We start from the raw sequence: 21336 nt of genomic DNA, 5'->3' as shown, positions 1-21336 counted from the left end.
ACTAATCATTCAGATTAATACTTTATGGCACTCCCTGTAATTCATCATATGTATTTATTTATTACGATCTTAGCCCTGCTGCATGAAGCCCTCACACTGTTACAGCAGGAAGTGTATGCAGCACAGATTTGGAGGAACACCGATAAATTAGATCACCGGAGACAGAGGGAGAGGGTAGGATCAATAGTTTGCAGTGGAATGATTTTCAAAGATGAAATGTTAAGACCTTCTGAAAGAGGACAGTCTTACAATTACTGGCAGATCATTAAACACTGGAGAAAGTGGGGCGAGAATGCACCCCACACCGGACGCACAGCTTAAAGTGCAACATACTGATGCCAAAAGTAGTTCAAGTTCATCAATTTTTATTTTCTTTGTAGTTATTCCAACTATTACGCTGTTCATGGTTTATCGGTCACATGTTGGACAGACTATGTTCACATTTAAACTCCTTAATGCTGTAGACATGCCATAACGAGCCTTATTCTGTAGCATGGAATGTTACATAGATATTCCTCGATTAAATCATTTCCGTCACCCAATGCATTTCGTGCCTTTCTTTGCACTTCGTCAGGGGTTCACTACAATTATTAAAAAACATGACTGTTAGGTTATATTCCACAATGACTATGATTTATCCAATTATACAACGGATAGACCTCGTGTCAAATAAACAGGTTTGTAACTTAAAGCTCATAATCAATGTTTTGCCCGCTGAAATTCATGTTACTAAATGAACATTTGTTAAATGCCCCATCATTCACTTAGCGCTGCTCTCCAGTCGGTCCCCAAAATACTTTCAAACGTTACCAATCCTTAAAACATTTTCAACCCGGTGACTACCCTTTTATTTCCCAGTTGTTTGTTTCAGATGTAATCCCATAAACCCATACCTCGAGTGTTCTGATGACTTCTTCCTCTCATTTCCAAAGTCGTACTGAATGTTAACCTCCCACTTAATTATAACCACCTGTGTTATACGCCTGCCTCCTCGTGTTTACCTTTTTAATGCAACACAGCTCAACCAAATACGATTGGATGTTTGTGGTGATCAATGTTTAAAATTACACCTATGGGAGGGCGGGGAATTTTTTGTTGAATTGTTCACAATAATGGGCGGTGGTACACCTTTCAGCAGTGGGGATACATAAGATGGATAAAATATGTACCGGTGGTATAAAATTCAAAAGTGAAAACTATATGTGTCAATCTAAGATGGAATAAATCGAAGACGGTTATATGTTTCTTACCAGCCTTTGCATAGAATAATAATAGTGAATTATGGGTATTGTAGTTTAACGAATGAGGGAGGGTGATCTGATAAGGCACGAGGAGGCAGGCGTATAACACAGGTGGTTATAATTAAGTGGGAGGTTAACATTCAGTACGACTTTGGAAATGAGAGGAAGAAGTCATCAGAACACTCGAGGTATGGGTTTATGGGATTACATCTGAAACAAACAACTGGGAAATAAAAGGGTAGTCACCGGGTTGAAAATGTTTTAAGGATTGGTAAAGTTTGAAAGTATTTTGGGGACCGACTGGAGAGCAGCGCTAAGTGAATGATGGGGCATTTAACAAATGTTCATTTAGTAACATGAATTTCAGCGGGCAAAACATTGATTATGAGCTTTAAGTTACAAACCTGTTTATTTGACACGAGGTCTATCCATTGTATAATTGGATAAATCATAGTCATTGTGAAATATAACCTAACAGTCATGTTTTTTAATAATTGTAGTGAACCCCTGACGAAGTGCAAAGAAAGGCACGAAATGCATTGGGTGACGGAAATGATTTAATTGAGGAATATCTATGTAACATTCCATGCTACAGAACAAGGCTTGTTATGGCATGTCTACAGCATTAAGGAGTTTAAATGTGAACATAGTCTGTCCAACATGTGACCGATAAACCATGAACAGCGTAATAGTTGGAATAACTACAACGAAAATAAAAATTGATGAACTTGAACTACTTTTGGCATCAGTATGTTGCACTTTAAGCTGTGCGTCCGGTGTGGGGTGCATTCTCGCCCCACTTTCTCCAATGATTCTTCAATTCACGTGGTTGGGCAGACCGCGGATCCGGGCCAGCATGCTAAACAATGAAAAAAACGATTGTTTACTTAACAGGAAAGAATTGGTGTGCACTCTGTCACTATTTTTGAGATCATTAAACACCACATGAAAACGGCTGGTTAGACAGTTTTATCTTTTTTCACTTAGGAATGTCCAAGATGGCGCAAACTTTACTTTTCGTTTTATATCCCCATCCTCAAAAAGTTGATTTGCTGTGGAGATATGTACCATTTTGATGAGGTGGGTCACGTCTTGAAATGAATTCTCCCTTTTAGCAGGAGCCAGGAAAGATCAAACAGAATTAGGGGTGGGCGTAATTTGCGTAATTGCGTTACGTGAATCTCCGCGAAATGGTAAAAAATCTCCGCAAACACGCAAACATGCGGAATTGCTTCTTCGCGATGCTTTTTTCCTGTTCGCAATGGCTGTTTGCGTGCTCGGGGGAAATATCTCCCGAACACGCATTTTGAGAACGCGAACAAGCAAAAAATTTCGCGAACTCGCGGAATGCAGAATTTTGGGGAATTTTGGGTTCTCCGCGGAACGTGAAATTACCCAAATTCCGCGAGCAGAACGGAATTTACCGCCCAGGCCTAAACCGAATTGGCCCCTGTTAACAATTTTGACATTATGTATATTAATTCTGGGATGTTCTGGAAAATAATATTTCGGCTTAATTCTCGAAATTGCACCTCTACACACTTCTGCACATACTTAGTGGTCCATACAAGATGGCTGTTAATCGACCTGGGATTCCCTGGTCCCTCCCAACCCTCACCCTCCTGAGTTTCCTATACCCCTGACATCAGTAACTTAGAAATGGGGAGATTGAGAACTAGGAATTTATTGGGGGAAATCTGGAATACTGTAGATGATTAGCCCAGTATTCAACCCATTTCTACTCCAAGTTTCACCCATAGATTTAATCAGTCAAAATGTGTGGGTGAAATGAGTGCAGGATGGAGTAAGCAGGAATTCTTTTAACTAAAAATATTTTTGGCGATGACTTTAAAAAATGGTACAGAACAAGTCAAGTTTGGAAATAGTCTTTATGAAAAATACACCTGAGCGCCTTGTCATACTGTACATAATTGGCGCTTTTCAACGTTAGACAGCAATCTTCTTGGTAATTATTGGTGTTTCTTTTTTGATTATGGAAAGTTGCTCATTTCTCTGCAAGTCTTTTAGCATCTGTCCATGCCCATACGTTGAACAGCTATACTTTCTTCTGCATGCACCTCTCCCTGCCCACACCTCTTTCTGCACCCTGCTTGCTTTTCCCAGCATACACCCTGCCTATACCTATCTATTCCTAACCATAACACCTCTGCACCTCTTCCAGTCTGTAGATCGCTCTGCTGATAGATCTCCCAGGTTCTCACTATCCCAACCCTCACCTCTCTCCATCTACACCCTTCACTACTTGCTCCTTTTCTGGCATTTAACTCTTCCTGTCTGTACTTTTCCCTGCCCCTAATTTTCCATGCCACACCTCTCGCGGCATGGATGCAGACACTACCTCTCCCAGCCCTTGACTTTTAAAGACACAATTCTCTCTGCCCATGTCTACTCGCAACTTCTCCCTACTCGCGTCTTTCCTTGCCTGTACCTCAACCAGAGAGTACCTCTCTCATCCGCACTTCTCCCTGCTCATATCCTTCATCTTCACACCCTTCCCTTCCCAAATCTCCCTTGTGTTAGAGGTGAGCGAGCCAACAAAATAAATGGGAGAGCCGAGCCAAGGGCCTAATTTGGCTCCAAGAGCCCGCGCACGAATCGTACTGTGAAAACAGTTGGAAACTAGATCATGCAACAAACATCATGTGAAATTATATTAGGGTCTTTAAAAGTAAAAAAAGTTATATTTCTTTAGAATGCAGAAGTATATCAACTTAATACATCAGATTATTTTTGAACAGCGCACACCATAAACGTGTGTACTGAAAGGTGTTCATATGTGATAGCGAAGAATAAGGATACTCTGTAATAAAATGTTTGCCAAGTAGCATACGATTTGGTCAAGTGGGGTAGCCAAAATTGGGCCCAGGTTTTCTAATTTCACATTCAGTCCCCCCAAAGGTTTATGCTTTGTTTTTAATTCTATAGGAATGGTGGTAAAGCCTAGGTGGCAGGCCCCTTTTGGGCTCGAGGGCCCAAGAGGACCTCGATCTCAGCCAGAGCCAGGCCTCTGGCTCGAGCCCTAAGTGGCTCAGCCAACTCTATGCTGTGAGCATCTCTTCCAACACGCACCTCTCCCAGCCTGCACCCAATCCGCCCCTCTCCTTGCTTCGACTTCTTCCGACCTGCTTCTCTCTCCGGCCTCTGCCTGCCAATATTGTTACCTTCCCATATCGTGATGAATACATTATTTAGGCTTCAGCACTGGCAAAGTCAATAGGTGCAACCTATACATCACTGAAGCCAGAACTATTGGCTTTGTAGGTGCTCGTTTTACTTTGATGGTTTCTGTTTTTGTCACAACTTGATGTTTCTAAAGATGGTATTGGGTTTTCAGGATCTAACTTTGATCAATTGGCAAGAAAATGAATTGGTTGTAACCTTTTCTTCAAAACACATTTCTGTTTGGGCCTTGTTAGAACTGGCTATTTCTGGTAGGCTAAGGCTGATGCCAAAGCCAGGCAGAAACCACCATTCTAGTCAGGGCAATGGAGTCACACGCCAAGATAACCCCTGCTCACCCCCTTGGTAGCTTGGCACGAGCAGTAAGGCTACACTCGGAGGCAATGTGTAAAGCATTTGCGCCAGCACACAACAGCAACAACATCCTAGGCACACCACAAAAGGAACTCCCCACAAGGTTATATAAAAATAACTTCTGTATTGTCAAACTCACATCAGATAGAAATCACACATGTACATTGTGCCAACTGGCACGGGCAATATTCACAAGGGATTATTTACAGGACAGGGTCACATGGGCCACTGTCAGAATTAACACTTTTAGAAATAGCACTTTTAGAACTTAGAATAAGTATCGCACAAAATAACAGTTATAAATCACAACCAGTAACTACTAGGTAAGTACCACCTACGCAACCCTAACCACCTTAGGAGAATGTCACGCAGGGGACCAGGACCTCACTAGGACCACCTGTACTGGAAAGAACAACCACCTAAGAATAAAATATACATTTAGGGGTATCAGCAAGAACACATTACACATGATGCATCAAAAACACATTCAGCGTGTAGGTAAAGAAATCACATGATGCATAATATATATATACATTCAGCGGTGTAATAACAAGGCACATGATGCATCATAAACACATTCAGAGGTGCAGGGAAGGAAAAACACATGATGCATAAAACAACACATTCAGAGGAGTAAAATCAAGGGAGACACATAATGCATAAAAACATTCAGAGGTGCCAGAACCTAACTCAATAGTGCAAAAACACATGATGCCTAAAAACATTCAGAGGTGTAAGATCAAGGTGCGTAATCATTTTAAATGCATTACATTTCCTAGCACCACATCACATTGCGCAAAACTCACATGAGGCAATTACCGTCACATAATAATCACATTGCGCCTAAATAAAATCACATACCAGCCCCCATCTAATAAAGGGACTAAAGAGCCCTGTGTCCAGAATGTCAGGGCGCGCTGCCATGCAGTGCCAGTCAGGGGTGCGCCACTGGCGCAAAACCTAAACGGTGCAGGTGCCCACTACTTGCTGGGCAACTGGGAACATCACAAGACCTAAACGGTGCAGCTGTCCACTAATTGCTGGGCAGCTGTGAAATAACAAACTTGCGACATGGGCTCTCAGTAGCCCTTCAAGTAAATTGCGCCACATGTTGGAGCCACACAGGCTCTGGTACTCGGCACACGTGGGAGCCATACAGGCTCTGACATTAACATATGCCACCAAGAAATATGCCCCTAACCGGACAATCACGGGCCTTCTAGCCCAGGGAATGTTACTCCCCACATTGGAGCGGCCCACTGACACACGGGGCCGCTCTGATGTAGTGCCTCGCACCGGCACCGCACCAATCCATAGGCTCCCTCGTGGAGCAGAAACAGAACTGCCCACAGGAGCCTCTCGGGGCTCTAAAATAATTCTGCCCCTCGTTGGAGTCCCTCTCTGGGGGACTCAAAATCTCACGACTGCCCCCTGAGCCTCGGGGGCCACACAAGAATGCAGCCTCACTGGGGGAGTGGAGATACCGGGGGAGCGGCCCGCTGTCTCTCGGGGCCGCTCAGGAACTCTGCCCAGGCCCTTCTGCGACCACCAGCGCTCCACGCGTTAGAGGGGAGGGGCGGGCACCGGCAATGTGCCCCGACGCCCTCCTCTCTGGGAACAGACCCCCGGCAACACTCACCGACTGCTGGGACGGGGGCTGCTCCTCCTTTCAAGCTTCTTCCCGGGCTTTGACGTGCGGCGGGGGTGGGCACCGGCAAAGTGCCCCGCGCCCCCTCCGCTACTGCTCAGCTCCTCCGGGGCTCCCTCCTCATGGCGCTCAGCTTCCTTTTCTTCCCGGGGCTCCCTCATCACACGGGAGCCCCGCATCAGGCCACGCTTCCTCTTCTCTTCCCGGGGCACCAGCCAATCCCAACGCGCAGCGGGCGGGACTTCCACGCAAAACCGGAAGTCCCGCCCCGAGTCAGGCGCTTTGGTGCCTGCCTTCCTGTTTTTGCGGCGCGAGGGCCGCGGCGGTGGTTTTAACGGGCACAGAGAGGGGTAAGCACCCTCGAAAATCAATTAAACAATAGAAGCGAGGTAGGCACTCGCTAGGGCGCCATACACGGGGTAGCACCCGAAGTTATAAAAATAAAGTGCATACGAAGCACTCTGGGGCACACAAAGGGCAGGAGCGCTCCCCTCAGGGAAAACCCCCTGGGTCCAAGCAGCAGCACGCCCCTGGCAGGATTCAAGTCAGAAAACAAGAACAAATTGTAAGGGGACACAGCCCATTTTTATACTGTAAATTCCTTTGTCTAGCAGGGTGCAGGCAGTGTGAGAACCAGCTAGAACTGGTTATAGGGAACATCTTTCAGGGTGAGGGGCATAGGCGACAGTCGCCCAGCAGAAGGTGGAGCCAGCATTGTGGCAGGCAGGCACAGCCCTATTCACTCCTAGGTGCCATCTCCTCCCACTTCCCTGGCAGCAGATGCAGCCTTTCATCCACGGGCTGCTTCAGACAACCTCCTGGGGCTCCCCAGCCCCTGCCACCCTCAAACCAGACAGTCAATCCACAAGCAGGCCCAGGCACTCCTGGGCCTGGCTCACCAGCCAATCACACGCCAGGCACAAATTACACAAATATGCCAACTTCTAAAAGTGGCACTTCTAGACTAGACACAATCATGCCGCATATACCATTGCGCAGCATTCAGTCTCACGAGTTCTCACATAGCAAACTCGACCCTGCACTCCCCACACACCTGGAACTAATATGGGCATACATATTCCCCATTCATTCCTATGGGAGGGCAGGTCACTCACCACACATACACAGAGAGCACACGCACTTTACACTGTACCACAGTGAACAAGTGCGCAAAGGCCTAAAATCACCAACACCAGGTTCCAGAAACAGGCTAGTAAAAAGCAAAAAGTTTCGGCGTGAACCTGCCAAAAGGGCCAGGTCCAACAGGCCTTATCTAATAATGTGCATATCCAAAATATTGAACTGCTGATCTCAAAGTATAGCGTCAGAATTCATGCCTTCAGCTTACATCAACTTAGTTCTTGTCACAGTGAATTGCAATTGATGATTTTTTGTGGAAAACCTGTCATTCATCATATAAACCTTGAGTGTACCATCCACAGGCAGAACCTGTTGTTCTGCCAATGTGTCTGTAGTGTTGGCGAATGTATAATTGACACTGATAGAAAGTGGGCATCTTAGTTTCATTGATATCAAGTAGTTATGAACCTGATGCTTGCAAACTATACTGACTATTGTCCTAGGCTTATTCATCTTAGATTTGAAACTCTCCGGGCACAAAACCATTGTGTATTGCACTTATTTATGCACATTTGTTTCATATAATATTCGTTGTTTTATGTTTTCCCTACTGAGGCATAGTGCACACTCCTGCATTCCCTGCAGTGCAGGCCACCCTGCTTGACAGTCCCTTCCTGGGCATCAGGCACTGGTAGCAGTTCAAACCTCAGTGGCAGCACAGCCAGGGGTACCCAAAACCCTGTTACCAGGGCATTTACCGTTGTCAGTAGAGCTGAGGGCAGCAAATACTGAAAGCAGCTTACAGCCCCTAATCTCATTAAAGCTGAGGGCCATTGATAGCAGGCCAAATCTACAAGTCCATTAAAACCGAGGGTCTTTTGTCGCAGATTGCGTCTGGTTGGGTAGGATGTAGGTACCCGAAATCTGGGGGGCAACACAACATACTATGCAAGTTCCCTCTCCCATCATTTTGTATAATGCCACTTATTTCTGATGCCCTAATGATAATAGTGAGCTTTAGAAATATTGCTAAGTACTTGCTTACTGTGCTGTTGTGTTCAAATTTACAGTAAATTATTCTTCAGGCTTTCAATTTCAATGGTCATAACCCATTACCAAGGCTCTTTTTTTATTTCTTATACAGACTGACCGTGAGGTGGACAGAAATGAAGGTTTACTGTTTGCTCGGAAACACTCTATGCTCTTCATAGGTAATGTATCTTCTGCAAATGAAATGAAATGAAGGCCTGGACCCGACAAGCTTCATGTGGAGAAAATGGAGGGGCATGATTGAAATAGAGAAGGCCGGGAAATGAGGCAGATTGATTGGAATGAGAGGATTCAAAGCGCAGTAAACTCCAAACCATTATGGATGTCCTATAGTGCTTGAAACGGTGTAATCTTCATAGAAGCCATCAGTGAGCTTTGTGCAAGTTCAAATGAAGAACAGGGGGCAGAAGAACAGAAATCGTGGACAAAAGTTTGGGAAAGGATATTAAGAATGAGCAGAGTGGGAGGAAAGTGAAGGCAGAATTTGCTAGAATTTGAGGGAGAAGTAGACATGTGGGTTGTAAAGAATAAAGGAAGGCTGGTATGTTATACAGAAAATATACTGGGTATTGGCACTTCACAGCTCGTGTAATTATTTATGGCATTCGTGTTAATGCTCATGCTGAGTTCCCGGAGTAGCAGATGTAGATGATTGAGCACTGCCTGCATAGTTATGATATGCAGACTCAGGACTCGAATCCAAGCCCAGAACACCAGGGTCCAACCTTCTCCGGAGTTGAAAACCCATCTCTTCAAGCAACTTCCATAACTGACAATCTGCTCCTAAAAGGAGGAGGGGGTAGGGTAGACATGGTCCTTTCCAAGGGCAGTGGTGTTATGGGTTAGTCCTCCGCTGTGCTCAAAGGCGGTGAGGTACATTTATTTTCCCCCACATTTGCCTTGGGTACTTGCTGTCCTGCAGCAATGTTTGCAATTGTGAACTGTGCACCGGGACAGTTGTCCTCTATACCACATTGAAAACAAAATGAGGTGAAGGGTCCCTGTGATAGCTGCAGTAGCACCCTCTCTGCTTCTGAATAGGGTGCTGGAGCATGTTTAGCTGCCCTTGTCCTTCTTGGCCTACCATGCTTTGAGGTACTGTCACCGTCTTCGAAATTTAGGGGCAATGAATTTCAGGACACCTGACAGTTATCAAAGCAGTACCATAAGATCCAACATACATCCTTAGAAATCAATGACATTTCCTGAAAAAACTAAAGTTTAAGACAAGGTTGTGCATGGTTTTAATAGTGGCTACAGTGCAAAACCAAATTGTCTGCCAGGGTTTCTGGTGCTTTATTAAACCTTGCCAAAGTTACCAGCAAATTAAACAAGCATTTGCAATGCTACAGGTCTCGCATTTACTAGAGTCTGAGTTATTGGCATTGTAGATTACAATGCATTTTATTAATGTGTTGGTTTTTTTAAACAAATAAATAAAAGGCATTGTCATTTACAATGCCAATAGCATAAACTCTCGCAAATGCGAGACCTATTGCATTGTAAATGCTTGTTAAACATGTTAACACTGTGCAATTGTCAGTGTCTCATCTCAACAGTTCCATAGCACACAAACATAGCAATAAGCAACACAAAAGAGACTAGTGAACCGTTATGAACAGCCTTCCACCGAGTGGCCACTTGTGTTGCTGCATTTTTAGTAACTTTTAATCTGTTTCAGTTTCCCAAAAATATTCTGCAGAATATGCAGCAGGTGGATTATGGGGAAAATAAGGCAAATGCATAAATATGTTAAAATAAAATAAACAAGCATCCAAGGATTGATCACAAGGTATCACCTCCTCTTCACCCAGGCTAGCTTGAATCCAGTGGCACAGCAAGCATGGTGCACACCAACACATTCCCCTCAATGTACAACACAATATGCACTCTTCTGTGCATCATTCTGTCCCCACAACACACCTATGCCCCCACAACGCACCTATGCCCCCACAACGCACACCTATGCCCTAAAACTGTGCATAAGCTATTCTCCAGCTCTCCTCCTGATGCACAACCACCACAAGGGACATCCTACAGCAATCTCATGAGACATCCAGAATTGTTCTACTAAGATATTACTCAGAGGTACCCGGCTGCACTTCACTTGGTGAACCTTGCTATACATGAACCTGAGCCTGTCTTGCTTAACATAAACCATTACATTTGCTATGGGGCTTGTTTCTGTTGGACTTTAGAATCTGTATACTTATGCCTGTCAATGCCCATATTTTGAGTATGGTGTGTGTCCAAGTGCGCGCAAGGTACAAAAATGCCTGTTTTAGCATTGCAAAGATGTTATTCATTTTAACATAAAAGCACTAAGCAAACAACAGCATGAATTATCAAGAGAAACATGATAAAGTAACTTAGCCAATCCATAGTACCAGAGATGTTGAAGAATCCAATATAATAAGATACCAAGGAATAAACTGCAATAATTACTTATTGGTACAGTTTTAGTAGTAGTAGCTTTATTCGATAAAAACATATCATAAAAGCATTTACACATCTTTAAAAAACATTTTTAACTACAATCATCAGCATAAAAACATTTCATATCCAGAACAGCATACTCAGTGGGTGGGCTCGTTTACTAGATTAACAGTTTTCTTGCAGTTCTTAAACGTCAAGCCCAACCCAAAAATTTTGCCATACAGGTGGAAAAGAAGGGTCTAGCATCTGTACGTAAGATACGCAGGGCTTCCAGGTGAGAGCGAGTTCCCAAGCTTCTACAAAGGGGCTTCAACCACCTACGTCTCGGGGCTACATAGACACTACATTCGAACAACATATGAGAGACAGACTCTACCCTTGGATCACAAAAGGGGCAAAAGGGTACGGTTTGAGCGGGCGGTTTCCAAGTAGACGTGAACTCACATAATGGAAGCACCCCCAACCTGAACTTGATGTACAGTGCTCTGTCCCTTGAGTTCTGAATGATGTCTAAATAAGGTTCCCTTAACGGTAACTCCTTGGCTAACAGAAACAGAGCTACAGATTTACAGTGGTTTGTGCTTCGAGCCCTCTCACTATCTACCCAGGCCCAATAGACCTTCTTAAGCTGTTCTTTCGTGGGTGCAGTTCTGTTGGACCAAGCCTCTCCTAGGCCTAATTTGTAGAGCAGCTTTTTAACCTCCCTAAGCCAGATAATCTTATGTGAACCCGGTAATGACAGAATGTCGGTCAAGGCATCAGCGTAGCTACATAATTCCTGCACATTCCAGATTCTGGACCATAACAGGAGTGGGCGTAGTTTCGCTTGGTCGCAGATTGCCCGGGTACCTGCATCTATCAGCAATGGGATTGTTGGCGTGCTGTGGGGCAAACCCATTAGGTCTTTATGGAAGTTGTTCTCGAGGTGGGCCAAGGTGTCAACTCTTTGGGTCCCCCACAGCTCTGCACCGTAAAGTGCCGCACTTACAACCCTTGCCCTATAGATATCTAGAGGAGCCCCAATAGGTTTTGATGATGATGCTCGCTGCTCCTTGAGCAGCGCACCTGCCACCCTTTTATGGGTAAGGAAGACCTTTTGATGGTGTGCCTTCCAGCTCATAGTATCACTGATGCGTATACCCAGGTAATCAAATTCTTTTACGCGATCAAGTGGGACAGAATCTAGAACCGGGGGATAAACAGATTTTTTTGGCGGGTTAAGGACTAAAAACTTAGTTTTGCCTATATTTATGGCCAAGCCCCTTTCATTGCAGAAGGTTTGGAAGCTAGAAAGCAACGATTGGATGCCCATCGGTGATTTTGAAATTAGGAGAGTATCATCCGCGAACAGGAGCGTTGGGATCTTCCTTCCACCCAGGGTTGGTGCATCTGATGGTTTTTGTAAAAGATGCTCCACCACTCCGTTAATATAAAGAGAGAACAGAGTGGGGGCAAGCACACAACCCTGGCGGACGCCTCTGTCCACGGGGATACAAGATGTTTTCTCCCCCTGTGCACCCCATCTAATTTGGGCAAAATTCCTATCGTGAAGTTTTACAAGCAATGACAACAAATAGGGGGGAGGCCTAACCCATCGAGGACGTTCCATAGAAGTGCACGTGGTACCAGGTCGAAGGCAGTCCGCAAGTCAATGAAGACTAAATACAGACTGCCCCCTCCCAGCACCACCACCTTCCAATAGATCATTAGAAAGCGGAACGTCTGCTCGATTGTGCCTGTTCCTGTTCTGAAGCCCGCTTGGAGATCTGACAGAATATGATTATCATCTGCCCACTCGATGATCCTACCCAATACCACCTTTCCTGCTACCTTTTGAGAGGAGTCCAATAAACTTATTGGACGATAGTTCGCTGGGTCGTCCCTAGAGCCCTTTTTAAAAATAGGTACGACCTCCGCGCCCCTCCATGAGTCAGGAAAGACTCCGCCCAACATCACTTCATTCAAGAGCGAGGCAATTAATCTGCTCCAAGGAGATGGGTAATTCTTAATTAGGTCTCCTGGGATTCCATCAGGACCCGCTGCTTTGTTCGAAACAATACATTGGATTGCTCTTGATACTTCTAAGTTGGTAAATAGGCCATCATGGCACGGGAGGTTAGTTGTAAAACCCGTGGGTGGGCAATCTACCTGGGCTGTGCTTGAGGGAGCAGAGTACAGTTGCGAAAAATGGTCGAACCATGCACCCCCTGTAATATTACAAGTTAGCTGCTGGTCAATGGGTTTTTCTCTAGATCTTAATAGGTCCCAAAACCTCTTGGCATCCTTCCTAGTGCTGGCCTCTACTAAGTCTACCCAAAAGTTAAAATCATAAATCTGTTTAGCTTCAGCTATGATTTTTTTGTAAAATTTTCTAGCAGCCCTGATAGCGACTGTATCTTTGGACTTTAATGTCACAACAAGTTCCTTCTTAGCCTCACGACATTTTGGAGTATACCACTTGTCTGACTGTTTAGGCAATGATTTCAAGGGACCCCTTCGAGTGGTTTGGGGAACAATAAATAAGTCACTCAGCGCCAGTACAGTCTCAGTGAATAATGGTAGGATCTTGTTATCGGTTTGGCTTAAAGTGATCATCCGGGGCTCCACTTCTTCCAAAATTGTCCCTGCTTGGGCCATCCTAGTATCGTCGGCTAAAACATTTGCCCACTTTAGGCGCCTACTACAGTTTGTGGGGACTAATTCATGGGAGGATTTCCACTTATGACCAGATAGGCCTTGCCTCCCAGCCTGCCAAGGAGATGAAATGGATAGCGACAAGGGGTTGTGGTCGCTATCACCCGACACTATAACCTCCATATCTAGGTGGTGCTGCCAGAGATTGTAATTAAGCATGATATAATCTATCCTAGACGTATGGCCATGTCTGTTATAGGTATGGGCACCCATGAGGTCAGATTTGGATCGTCCATTTGTTGGTCGCAAATTGTGCTCCATGCACAGGGCGTTGATCTCTATTGCATTTTGCGACCATTTAGGAATCGGGTCCAGATTCAAAATAGGAACACCTCTCCTGGTGTCCTCCTCAAAAGTGTCCAAGATGTCTTCACTGGCCAAGGGCTCAAAGCAGCAGTTGAAATCCCCTGCGAGCATTATATGGGAAGCTGCATCGCAGGCAGCCAAATTGCGGTTTAGGCCTATGGATGGTAGATGGGATACACCGCCTTTGGCACCCCTCAGGTAGATGTTAAAGACTTCCATGCTTTTTCCCCCTTTGTGTGTTATTGTTAGCCACTGGAGATCCAAGGATTGGATGTTTCTTTCTCTTACCCTGAAGCCCAGAGCAATACTAATCCATATAATAAGGCCGCCTGACGGGCGACCTTTGGATCCTTGTTCCTGGACTGCGGGGATAAAAAAGGTGGAAAATCCCACTCGGTGTCTTGGCTCCAAACACCAGGTTTCCTGAAGGAGGCAGATGTGAAAGGGTTCCAGGAAGTCGTTCCATTCAGGGATATCAAAGTTACGACCGAGACCAGCCACATTCCAAGATATAATTTTTAAAACAAAATCAGCTGGTGGAGAGACCTTGGTGGAGTCAATAGGCATGGGCACAAGAGAAACAGTCGCACCCCCAGGTTTTAAAGACCTCGCAAGTGGCTCAATTTGCTGGAAATTGGAGGTCACATAGGGGGCAAGGCAGGCAGGATCCGACTGTTCAAGAGATGTCGGTGCAGAGGAGGTCACGCAGAGGGGATTTGGCCAATCTTCCCTGTTACGATTTGCTATTAAGTCCAATGACGTTGCCACCCCATCAACCCTTGCGTTGTTGGATCGTCCTACTCGGGTTATTACAAATTCAGGGGCAGTACAATCCATGGAAGGATGCCTTTGCGAAGTTGAGAGTATCCTTCGGGGTTGTTTGGCTGTTTGCACAGGGAGTCAATCCACCTCCTCTAAGCCGCCAAATCTATTATAGGTAGAGAGGCCATTCCAATGTGACAGAGTCTCCCTGCGGGCCCAGGACCTATTCGACCGTTGGTGGTGCTGGACCAATGTCCAGTTGTCCCCCTGATTATAGGTAGGTCGAGGAGGATAGAAAAAGGATAGTGGCTTAGGTTTGACTAAGGAGTTATCATTACTGGGCCAATTACAAATGTGGTGTGCCGTGTGTGGATCTTCGAAGGTCACTACTATGCAGTCCCCCGGACTGGATTTCAGCGTTGGCCCTACCCACGGAGTTCTGCGAACCATCAATACCCTGCTTTTATTGCCATTGGGGATTGGTCTGTTAACGTTCAACCAATGCATTATTTTATTTGTAAGCGACCAGTGGTTTTCAATTTGGCCATTACCTAACGTTGGAACACCCGTCAAGACAACGACATAGTCGTTTGCCTCTGGGGGAAGGTCAATATAGCCACCTCTAAAGTTATCTTTAACTGAAGAGACCTGAGTTTCACTAGGAACCGGTCTAATTGATGTTTCAAGTTTGGGGTGTTGCAAGTTACGTGTGGAGCCTCGTGAAGAAGCTTTTGGTTTAACACGAGCTTGTTCCACCGTGACTGTCCTTGGTTTAGGAACGGGTTTTATTATAGATAAGACTGAAGAGGGAGCTAGGTCAGTTTCGGGTGCGATAGATTGTGGCATTGGGTCAGCTGCAAGAATGCCCTGGTTTTCCAGACTTTTCAACCCAAGAGTGGCCAACGCAATGATGCTCTTCTCCATTTCTAACAGGTTATTTTCTATCCTTGATAGTCTTAGGTCCAAGGGGGACAAAAGTTTTTTAAGTGTGTCCCAAACCACCTCTATAAATTCTTTATTGTTATTGGTTATCCCGTCTACTTTAGGGCCCTCGCCTGTTGTGGTATTAAAGAGGGGAACAGATGGATTTTTTCCCTGTCCCTCACTGCATGACTTGGTATTAGGGGTGGACTCAGCTCCAGCATTAAGTGCTGTGATGTTATTTGTGGACATATCTTTTGGAACAGCAATTTTCGCTTTTTTACGGAAATACGCTGAACGAGAGTTGCGTTTCCTCTTTGGTTGTTTGCCACTGGAGATATTATGAGACAAGATCGGGAGAGATGCAATGGGGGCAGGGATGAGCACACTGAGAGGTGTCGATGGAAAATCCTCATCCCTACTTCCTAAAACAGGTACAGGAGTAGCTGGGGTCGGTGAATGGTGAACATCTACCTGAGTGACTATGCAATGAAGGCGGGCTGGGCGCTCAGGGGTGACAGAGGTGGCTATGTGGCCTAGAGAGGATTTCTTGGAAAGTGCAATTACTTGGGACACTCTTCTAGCGGCATCTAGTTCTAGCGAGACCCGGGTTTGGAGCTTAGATATTTCTTCGTCTATGGCTATGTTAGTGCGGGTTATAAAGTCATCCATGGGGCCACTGATTAGTGACCCACATTTAGAGGACTTACTACGGGTTACCCTTGTATCCATAGCGCTAGGGCACTGTGACGAAGATGGAACTATTTCCCCTCAGATAATGATGCAGCTACCAAAAATATTGAACCAAGAGGGGTGGGCCAGTCCAGTCCTCTCTGTCCTCGAACGGCCTCAAACGGCCCGCTCTTAGCCCGGTCTTCGCCCCGAGCTGCGTCCCGCGCTGCGGGAGTATGGTACTTTGATATAGTGGGCGGGGGGGCGGGGAGAGCGGACCGGATGTCAAGTCCGTGGTCTCGCAGGGACTCCTGGGAGTTGGAGTCCCTGCACACTCGCAGCCCACGCCTAGCCTCACACCCTTACCTCCGCCTAGGATGCCCAGGTGCCGGTTGATTGAAGCTAACGCACTCCTGTGCGAAGCGGCACCCGCGGAGCGGGTGCGGCGAGCCTTGAAGCCGGTTCTGCGCTTGAAGTCCTTAACGAGGTGCAACTTTGCCTCCAACACAGGGAAAGAAGGATGTCCCAACAGGTAATGCAAAGAGGTGCCTTTTACAGCTACAGGCGGGCGGGGGGGCGGGCCGGCGGGGAGAGCGGACCGGATGTCAAGTCCGTGGTCTCGCAGGGACTCCTGGGAGTTGGAGTCCCTGCACACTCGCAGCCCACGCCTAGCCTCACACCCTTACCTCCGCCTAGGATGCCCAGGTGCCGGTTGATTGAAGCTAACGCACTCCTGTGCGAAGCGGCACCCGCGGAGCGGGTGCGGCGAGCCTTGAAGCCGGTTCTGCGCTTGAAGTCCTTAACGAGGTGCAACTTTGCCTCCAACACAGGGAAAGAAGGATGTCCCAACAGGTAATGCAAAGAGGTGCCTTTTACAGCTACAGGCGGGCGGGGGGGCGGGCCGGCGGGGAGAGCGGACCGGATGTCAAGTCCGTGGTCTCGCAGGGACTCCTGGGAGTTGGAGTCCCTGCACACTCGCAGCCCACGCCTAGCCTCACACCCTTACCTCCGCCTAGGATGCCCAGGTGCCGGTTGATTGAAGCTAACGCACTCCTGTGCGATCCACGGGTGCGGCGAGCCTTGAAGCCGGTTCTGCGCTTGAAGTCCTTAACGAGGTGCAACTTTGCCTCCAACACAGGGAAAGAAGGATGTCCCAACAGGTAATGCAAAGAGGTGCCTTTTACAGCTACAGGCGGGCGGGGGGGCGGGCCGGCGGGGAGAGCGGACCGGATGTCAAGTCCGTCGTCTCGCAGGGACTCCTGGGAGTTGGAGTCCCTGCACACTCGCAGCCCACGCCTAGCCTCACACCCTTACCTCCGCCTAGGATGCCCAGGTGCCGGTTGATTGAAGCTAACGCACTCCTGTGCGAAGCGGCACCCGCGGAGCGGGTGCGGCGAGCCTTGAAGCCGGTTCTGCGCTTGAAGTCCTTAACGAGGTGCAACTTTGCCTCCAACACAGGGAAAGAAGGATGGTACAGTTGAGTAATGGAATAAAACTCATTCACACGTGAATAGTCATGGTAACTAATAAAAGAAAGGAGAGAGAAAGGAAAATAATTTAAAGGATAATCCTTATGAAACAAAATTAACAATACAAGAAGAAATAATAATTCTAAGTATGATTGATAAAAGCCGAAAGGTCTTATTAAAGATAGTTGAATAGGAGGTGAGGCTAGGGAGAGAATCAAAGTAACCTAAAGGGTATTTTGGGTAAAGTGTGTATTTAGGTCAGATCTTAGGGAGTTTGATTTTCTCTAGGTATATACTTTATCTCCCATGTGCTGTGCTGTGCATAGCCACTTAAATTGTTGCGATGCTTCTAATGAAGAACAACCATTCCCCAAAGTGTGTATTAATATCTTGTTTATCGATCTCCAGTAACCCATGATTCTTTTGATATCTAAGGAGGACATAAGGTTAATCAGTCGCGTATGTCAAAGTTGTTGATATCTGGTGCGCATATAGCAATTATGATCAAATAAGGGTGGGGGGCTTTATTTGAAATATTTCCAAGTAGAGGCCAGCTCAAGCAACAGACGAAAAATAAAGAGACGAGAAATAAATGGAAACAAATCACAGAAATAAAATAATCAACCCACCATTATCTCATCTAGATCCTTTCTCGTCCACCAGCTTAATGCAACTAGAGCATGTGGGACACAATGAAATGGAAGCTCACCCCAGCAGACCATACCATCATGTACCATAACAGAGTACAACATGGTTTCCAGACAAGACCAAGAACAATATGGATGATACTTGCTCAACTTATTGGCCATGCAAAAACAATATATTGAAGGCTGTTTTTGCTGCCCCTCCCCTGTTGCCATGCCAGTGCCCACCTACACGCCCATTTGCCTGCATGTCACACGCTATGGTGGTCCGGATGGTGTAGCGTGCTAGATCCGTAGGATAACCATGGAGCTACCAGTAGACTTGGTGCACTAAGAGAGGGGTCACTATCCCCTCTCCAACACTCCAACGTCGGGGGTCTGTGAGAATTGTTGCTTTTGCCTGACGCTTTCGCTCCCAAGACACAATTGCCCGCACCATAACTCGCTGGTCACACTGGCCCAACCTGTAAAATACCCGCTCATTACTCACAATCCAATCATCCCTTTATTTATTTATAAAGTTTTATATAGCGCGAACTTGATCCCGAAGGATATCAGAGCGCTTTAACATTTGAGGCAAAGATTACAAATAAATGCTACTGTCTTTCATTTTAGATGTGATCCTGTGGTGTGTGTGTCATAATTTATGTCTACAGAGTAGTTGCATGGTTGTAGATGTATGTCAGTGTTTATTCCTGTGTTATATATGTGTGTGGGGGAGAAGGGGCACGTCCATGGCGCTGTTTGTAGGGGGTATATGCAGGTGTTCCGATATCCTGCCAAACACCCCTTTTTAAAGCACCCATTATTAGGTTTTTTGCTTGACAGCACTCTTTGGAGAACCAACTAAGCACAGTTTTTTGGCGATGTCCCCAACGGCCTTCCTTCACAAAGAAGTTGCATAAAAGATCCATAAATTGGCAGTGGAGGCTAACAAAATTAAGCTCCATCACAAGCGAGGGAATTAAGCGGTGATGGTTTTTCTACAAATACCTCATAGATCTGTGTCTGAATTATTGTGTTGTCCACAGTAGCTGACTATTTAATATTCCTATTATTATTTTTTGCCTCAATGGGGGCAATATTTGTGACTAGTTTCAAATTCGAGTTCAAGAATAATAAAGAAAGAAACTTGGCACTCAAAGCCTGATGGTCTCTGTCTGGTCTTGGAACGACCTCTATGTTGATTAAGAATGGCCACAAAGCATGATCTAAAAGTACATAATCTATGATACTGGTAGTACTCCTTTTAAAGGTTGGGCATGGTGGACAATCAGATCTCATGTTGCCATTTGCTAGTCTCAATCCATATGCTGTAGTCAAAGCCTCAATCTATGCTGCCACACTAGATGGCTTTTTCCTTCCTGTTAGGGACGCCCTCAAGCTATACAAACTTTCGTATGGATTTATCGAATGGTCGACCAGCGTCTTTTCATCCATTTGGTAGGTATTGCAGTCTCCAGCTACAATTTTATGGTGGAATTGAGCCAGCATATGTGATAGTTGATCCACTGTATTAGACTTTGACTTTTGGGGCAACATGTCTTATGTAGATATTAGTGATGGCAATATTTAGAGTCCCTGATGGTGCTTTTATTTTTATTTCGAGCCCCAACAAGTCCCTTCTTAGTGAGGGAGCCATTTGAACTGCGAGAAACAGATCTAACCTCAGCCATATCAATAAGTCACCTGAGACTCTACCCACTGGAGAACAAACTGCGTTTACATTGAAAGTGACAAGCCAGACCTCTTTACTGGATCAGTCGCCCATGTTTCATGGCATAGTATAATATGATGAAGATATTTAAAAGCCCCCCATTCTGGATCCGCAAGTTTCGACCTTATCCCTGCGACATTTCAGGATAGAAGCCTAATAGTCATCCTGGTTCCCCTGACGCCAGTCCTGTCTGTCCATGTATCATAATTATATGTTTGTGGGTCTGATGAAGTATTTGGAACTTTCAGGTATTTATTAGTATTTTGTTCACCAGCTCCACTATTGTCTAAAAAAGTATCCTCCCCACGAGATAGCTGCTACTCTCTTGGTGTTGGCAAAAGGAATAATATCGCCCCTCAGGATACCACTTTGTCAGTCATTTTCGTGGGGATCACCCACGGAGCCTTTCAAATGATATCTCGAGGAATGGCGATTCGAGCCTCAGGCATTTTGTAGTCTGAGAATTGCAGAGATATAATTGTATTATATAGCTCGAAGGCTTACCTGAGACTTCATGGCCTGCCTAAACCTCACTTCCAAAGCAACTAGCCCTTCCGCTAGACCATAGTATCTCAATTTTAGCCCTACAGCCCTATTGAGTCACTAGGTGAGGAAGCACTCCTAAATTGTGTGGCGTACAGTGTATCCTATTTAATGATGGATCTGCAAACTCTAGTGTCTCAGCCAGTGGATGGCATTATTTTTTTACGAGCAATTCAGGTGTTTCCCTGATGCCTTGTGTTATTTTTGGCAACAGCGATGGCTCTTGGCTCTCACTTAGCAAGGCTGAGCCCTCGTACAATAAAACAAAACAAGTGCCAATGCTGAGACTGACTCCTATCTCTATTACTGGTCACTTTCATGAAACAAAACATGAAAATCTGCTTTAGAAATTGCACCTCAATTGTACGTATACTTTTCGGTCTTCATTTATTTTTTTTAAAAAACAAATGATTTGTTGTGCATCACAGTACAAAAGAACATACATAAAACAATACAACAATATATATACAGTACTTCAAACATTTACAATTTCAACTCCCATCATTTATACCACACACTTGGCCAATCCACATTAATTTCACATTCAACCAAACAACCATCCTACACACAATGGTCCCACTGTCACAAATACCCACAA

General features: G+C 45.6%; 1 protein-coding gene across 1 annotated transcript in view; it reads left to right on the top strand.

Annotated features, from left to right (window-relative positions):
- Window positions 1-21336, top strand: part of LOC144755905 (ras-related protein Rab-18-B-like) — a 473688-nt gene that overhangs the window by 371910 nt on the left and 80442 nt on the right. Inside the window, exon 6 of the mRNA XM_078645291.1 lies at window positions 8669-8735. Coding sequence (XP_078501417.1) covers window positions 8669-8735 — 67 coding nt within the window. The remainder of the gene's footprint in view (window positions 1-8668; window positions 8736-21336) is intronic.

Source organism: Lissotriton helveticus, chromosome 5_1 (genome assembly GCF_964261635.1).
Source record: "Lissotriton helveticus chromosome 5_1, aLisHel1.1, whole genome shotgun sequence".
Taxonomy (NCBI): Eukaryota; Metazoa; Chordata; class Amphibia; order Caudata; family Salamandridae; genus Lissotriton; species Lissotriton helveticus.
The sequence above is the reverse complement of the archived record's forward strand: the minus strand, read 5'-3'. Positions and strand labels throughout refer to the sequence as shown.